Source organism: Nicotiana tabacum, chromosome 16 (assembly GCF_000715075.1).
Source record: "Nicotiana tabacum cultivar K326 chromosome 16, ASM71507v2, whole genome shotgun sequence".
In the NCBI taxonomy this organism is placed as follows: domain Eukaryota; kingdom Viridiplantae; phylum Streptophyta; class Magnoliopsida; order Solanales; family Solanaceae; genus Nicotiana; species Nicotiana tabacum.
The window spans coordinates 85,346,955-85,352,562 of record NC_134095.1 but is presented as its reverse complement, the minus strand read 5'-3'; the positions used below and the strand labels follow the sequence as shown (position 1 = coordinate 85,352,562).

The following is a 5,608-nucleotide window of genomic DNA, read 5'->3' as shown; positions in this document are numbered from 1 at the left end:
CTCTCCCTATTAAAACAATCGTAACCCGCGAGTTTGCCACTCCTAGCGCCAACAAAGGTAACTCCAAAAGTATCAATAAACTGGGTTTGCAAAAGGGTTGTCAAAAGTGAGACTAAATCTAAAATTGGCCATTCCCAAGGGCGAATGGCCGTGTAATGAGCAGAGAACAGCCTTGTACAAGAGCACATCACACACCATGAGGAAAAGCTATTTTGAGAAAATGTCCAAATTGAATCTACGACATTCCTTTTATAGTGACAACTCATTCAGTAAGCTTTAAAGGAGAAGGGAAAAAAAAAATCATAAAACATAAACTTGGCTTTATCATTGACATACTTGAAAGCAAATGTCAAACAAGATGTATATAAACAGAGTGACATCTTTCTCCTTCACAATTACCATTTCTAGAGTAATAGCATCTTAATCCAGAATAGCAACTTTCCGTTTAATCAAGAGATGTATCAATATATACCAATGTTGCAAGTACCAGTAACAAAGTTACTCAGAAATGTGATTATACAAATCCCAAACATGATGAACATCACCAAAATGGACCAAAGATCCACCTTTTCTTTTAATAATTTCTTTACATAATATGAAGTGAAAATACATGATTTTTACCTTTAAACTACTTATTTTTCTGGTACATTGCACCATTAACCATTCTCCCTCCTCTTCTCATCTAAAAAGGGGTCAACCAAAGAAAAGAAAAAAAAGGGGAAAATCTATATCATATTATGCTCATGTTCTAATAATATATGCCTTCTCAAAAGACAACCATCAACCAATTCTACTACACAAATTTGTGACTCATGATTTCATCTTACAATAGAGTCAAGGCCTTCAGTCCTGCTCCGAACGATCCTATGAAACACTTCTCTAACCTGGCGCTCCAAAGGATCCAATCCACTCTTTAGACCATCATAGACAAGCCCAAGTTCATGAATTCGTTCCTTCACTTCTCCATCTTTTTCCTCTGTGATTGGGAAGTTAACACTATCGATCAATTCATTCATTTGGTGCGTGCATTTCTCAATCTCCTGAATCTCCTTCAATAATCCACAAGCATTTCTACGATCCCTCTTCTTCGATTCCTCCAAAATCCTCTCGTGGAGAGACAAAATCGGAACAGCCCAAACGAACTGCCTAGTCACATAAAAATGTGTTTGCAAGCCGCGGTCTTGGCAAGGAATTGCAGCCACAAGTGCCCACATTACAAAATACAACACATAACTCATTGTAAAAACAGCCAAAGATAATCCGTTACTAGCAACAATTTCATTACTCCTCGGAGCAACTAAATTATTACCAATTGCTTGGAGCTGCTTAGCAGCAGACCAATTCCTCGATACACTCCACGATAAAGACCTAAAATGCCCCATAGACTTGTGATCATTCTGAGTATTGGTCCGCCCGAATGATCTGTTTCTATGGTTAACAGTTGGATTAGAATCCTTTTCGTCTAGCATACCAATAGTCAAATCGACCAACGCCTTTTTGGCGCGACGAAATTGACCTTCACCAACACTCCTCTGATTCTCCAATGCACACAAAACAATCTCCATCTGCTTCTGCCATTGCCTGATCTGCTCAATTCCGTCCCTTATCGCGTTACATACATCCAAACCCTTCACACTCCTATCGAAATAATCAGTAATATAACGGTCCATTGGAGCTTTATTCAAGTAAGCAGTGTTATTAAACACAATGGACCTGAATTGTTCCTGGCAACAGAGGAATACATCCAAGAGTTTTCGAATCCACGGGATCGAAAGCAGTTGATCAGAATCAACAGAAGCTAATTCATTGAAACGCTCAGCGACTTGCTTTTGAAAAGATTCAAGTTCTAGCTCTTGGCTAGTTGCCTCATGAGCAGATTCCATTGAATGCACCTGATCACGGCGCATACTCAAAAGTGACCTTCCAAAATTTGTGAAAGATGCTGATGCCCCTTGATAATCTGTAACTGGCATTTTCTATAGATTTTTTGTTATTTTTTTGTCACATGAAACAGTCCAATAAAGAAAATCTTATAACTTTTTTGACAATTTGAAATTCAACCCACAAATTGTTGAGAGTAGAAATAGGAGAAATGAAATGACAAACACGAAATTCGGATCATACCCCCAAAAAGCCGCACCTTCAACAGGAATTGGAAGTGAAAAGAAATTATCAAAAAGAGATCAACCCTTCAAGACTGAATAACACTAAGGCAAAAGATTCAAACTTTAAGAATATTACCCACTAAAATAAGATGAAGAAATGGTGGGAAATGACAAAAGAGATTTCACGAAAAGGAACACAACACTATCCTTAACAAGACCAAAATTCCCAAATATTCTTTAAACCGTAAAATCCAAGAGAAGCCATCAAATAAAAATAAGAATAGATGGAAAATCCCAGATTCAATATTTTTTTTTTCTTTCAGTGGACAAAGGAAAGAGAAAGGCAAAAGAAGAGGATGTTTGTGTAACCCTAACAGGAGGAATACGCCTTTATATTGTGGTTCATTTGGACCGCGTATATCGGTTTGTTGGAAATTAAAAAAAAGGAAAAAAGAAGAATGATGAAAGAGAAATTTTAATGATTATAAAAACAAATATTCTCAAAAGGTAATAGAGTAACTTTGATGGAAAAAATAATCTAATCTAATTGGTGACTAAATATCGTAAATTAAGCTAATAAGGGTTTGGTTTCAACTTTTGCTAACACACACGCAGTGGACACGCATCATCTTCAATTGAACTGGGGCCAATCAAGAACGTGTACCATAAATTTCAACGACGAATATTTGATGTTAAATCTTGTCCGTTGGATTTACTTTAGGTTTAACCTGAGGGTGGAGATTAAATGATGTGACGATTAACTAAGGACTATTTGGTGGAATCAGCTTAGCTGACAGTCACACTATGGTTGTAGAGGGCTCAAGAAACATCTAATCAAAGATAGGAGAAACTAATTATGCTTAACTTTCATAATTAAAATATTTTAGAATGTTGAATAAGCAATAATATTTAGATAGTAATAATGTCATTCTCTCAGAACGAGAGGAGAGTATGAAATAAACATATGATTGACAAGAGAAAAGTTAAAATATAAGGAGAAGGGTATGTTTATTATAATATTATATAGTAGAGCATCTCTATCAAGAGAAATTGGCGATGTTAATGATTGTGACTCGACCTTGTTTTTTCTATAACCATTTCATATCCAGAGTCATATTATGTAAAGTTCATAAAAGGAGAAGTGTTATCTTGCTAAGAATTTCTCCATTAATTACAAAGTTAAAATTTGAGATATCTCATTAAAGATATAGGAAATCTCATTTATCCAATCACATTTTTTTGGTAGTATTCAACGTTGTTAGTCTTTCCTTACATTATGATGCTAATTAATATATTCCACTAATAAATCGTAAGGTATCTAAATGAAATAAAAACAAGTAGTATGTAATAAATGTTGTCTATCTTACGTCTCAAATAAAACGAGTCTTACGTAGATAACACAACAACAACAACAACAACAACAAACCCAGTTTGATCCTAACAGGTGGGATCTGAGGAGGATAGTCTGTACGCAGATCTTACCCCTACCTAATGCAGGTAGAGAGACTGTTTCTAATAGACCCTTGGCTCAAGAAGGACAAGAAGAAAGAAGTGGATACGTAGACAACATGTAATTGAGGTAAAAACCAAAATTATTTTCAATTAACAAATGAGAGTATTAAGTTTATTAGTTAACGAATCGGAGTCTAATATCTTAAAGAATATTTATCTCAGTTAGAATAGCAGATTATTCCCTTTTTAAATTAGCAATGTCTCCTTGGATTTGATTATTTAGTAAATAAATATTTGTCATATGATTCTAATAGCAAGTAATCCACCAGGGTGAAAGTTCTTTTCTTAATGAAACGTAATATTTTTTTATATAAAGTATAATGACTAATTACATTAAAATTCAAAAAACATTGTATAATTCATCTGAAATAATAAAAGGATAAAAGCGTCGAGGTTAAATGTTAAAATGGTTTTCATGTGATATTTTATTTTCATTTAATTGCATTAAATTAACTAATACATGTATAGACATCAAAATTTTATTGGATCAAATCCATATGACATTTAAGCAAAATCCTAATTTTAAGATACTACAAGTAGAGTCCATTGAGGTTTCTTGGAGGCTATACCTGAAACCCTAACTTGGAGGGTACTTGTCACACCTCCTTTTTGCGCGCCCCACCCCGAAGGGTAAAAATGCGCGAGGGAGTTTTTCCAATTTAAGTGACAATATTCGAAATGGGATTATTTATTTAATTCAGAGTCGCCACTTGGGAAAGGTTTGGCTTTTGGTGTCCCAAGTCACCGGTTTATCTTGAATCCCAAATCGAGGAAATTTTCGACTTTTCCAAATGAAGTCTGCGAACCAGAAATTCTAAGTAAGGAATTCTGTTGACCCGAGGGAAGGTGTTAGGCACCCTCGAATCCCGTGGTTCTAGCACGGTCGCTTAAATTGTTATAAGGGCTAAATATCTGATTTAAATACATGTTGTGACTTACGTGCTTTTGTTAAGTTTAAACCGCTTTTATTATTATCATTTATCTTTATAGAATTGCAACGTCGTGAAAATGCATCTCGAACCACGTCACAATCAATGCACTCGTAGTTGTTAACACATTTCGACTCCGTTGAGATTTGAATTTGGGTCACATAAATGCGCACCCGAATTTAAGAATGTAATTTAATTAAACCACGCCTAAAGAGTCTAACGCGTTTTATTATCTTTAGGGAAGGCAGTGAAATTTACTAAACGGTCCATCCCAAATTCTAAGCATTATTATGATCAATTATTGAGGGCCCCGCAATTTGCATTTTTATTTGGCGAGGCTCGTCTCATTATTTTTAAAAGGATAATCTTAGCATGACTACATTTCTATATTTTTTTTTGTTTTCTAAAAAAAATAAAAATAAGAGAAATCCTAAATCGTTACAATCTTAAAAGAGGCATACCATATTAAATGCTGGATTGAGACGCGCACTTATTGAAAGGAACGTTACTAGAAATTATGAGCCCAATCGAAGACGATGAAATAATATATCCGAACATGATTAATCATCCTATAGCTAAATTAATTCCCCATGATTATGTGAACAAACGAATAATCGTCCGCTACTATTAGTGCTGGAATTAACCTTAATTATTAATGCTCATTTGGGAGTTTATTTGATCTAAACGCCAAACCATCTTACCCAACTCATGCCTATTAAATTAGTTTTCCTCAAAATTGTTGCATTATTTCGTGCTTCAAAAATAGGTAAAAAGAACTTGCTAATCTTATTTATAGCCGCTTTGTCTAAATGGCGGGCCGATGCCAAATATCAGTTATTATCAAACCTATATCGAAACAAGGAATCTAACAAGAGAGTCGACATACACGGCTAACCCATTAACGTAACACCACATGAGAATTTGTTTGGGATACATTTATCTTGAAATCAAATGGGACCGGATATAACAAATTTGAACAGTTCAGAGGTTTAGACAGGAGTACATACAGATGCTTGCTATGATTCTATGTTATATTGTCATCACTAAATCAAACCAAATGGA

General features: G+C 34.8%; 1 protein-coding gene across 1 annotated transcript; it reads right to left on the bottom strand.

Moving 5' to 3' along the window:
* Positions 1 to 535: 535 nt before the first annotated feature.
* Positions 536 to 2,649, bottom strand: LOC107832528 (protein BYPASS1-LIKE). Its single transcript, XM_016660393.2, has one exon. It carries the CDS (start codon positions 1,971 to 1,973, stop codon positions 819 to 821), a length of 1,155 nt encoding a protein of 384 aa, XP_016515879.1. The 5' UTR covers positions 1,974 to 2,649; the 3' UTR covers positions 536 to 818.
* Between the last annotated feature and the right edge of the window lie 2,959 nt (positions 2,650 to 5,608).

Excerpts from the sequence above, each read along its gene's own strand:
- LOC107832528 (XM_016660393.2), bottom strand. The coding sequence starts at position 1,973 with ATGCCAGTTACAGATTATCAAGGGGCATCAGCATCTTTCACAAATTTT.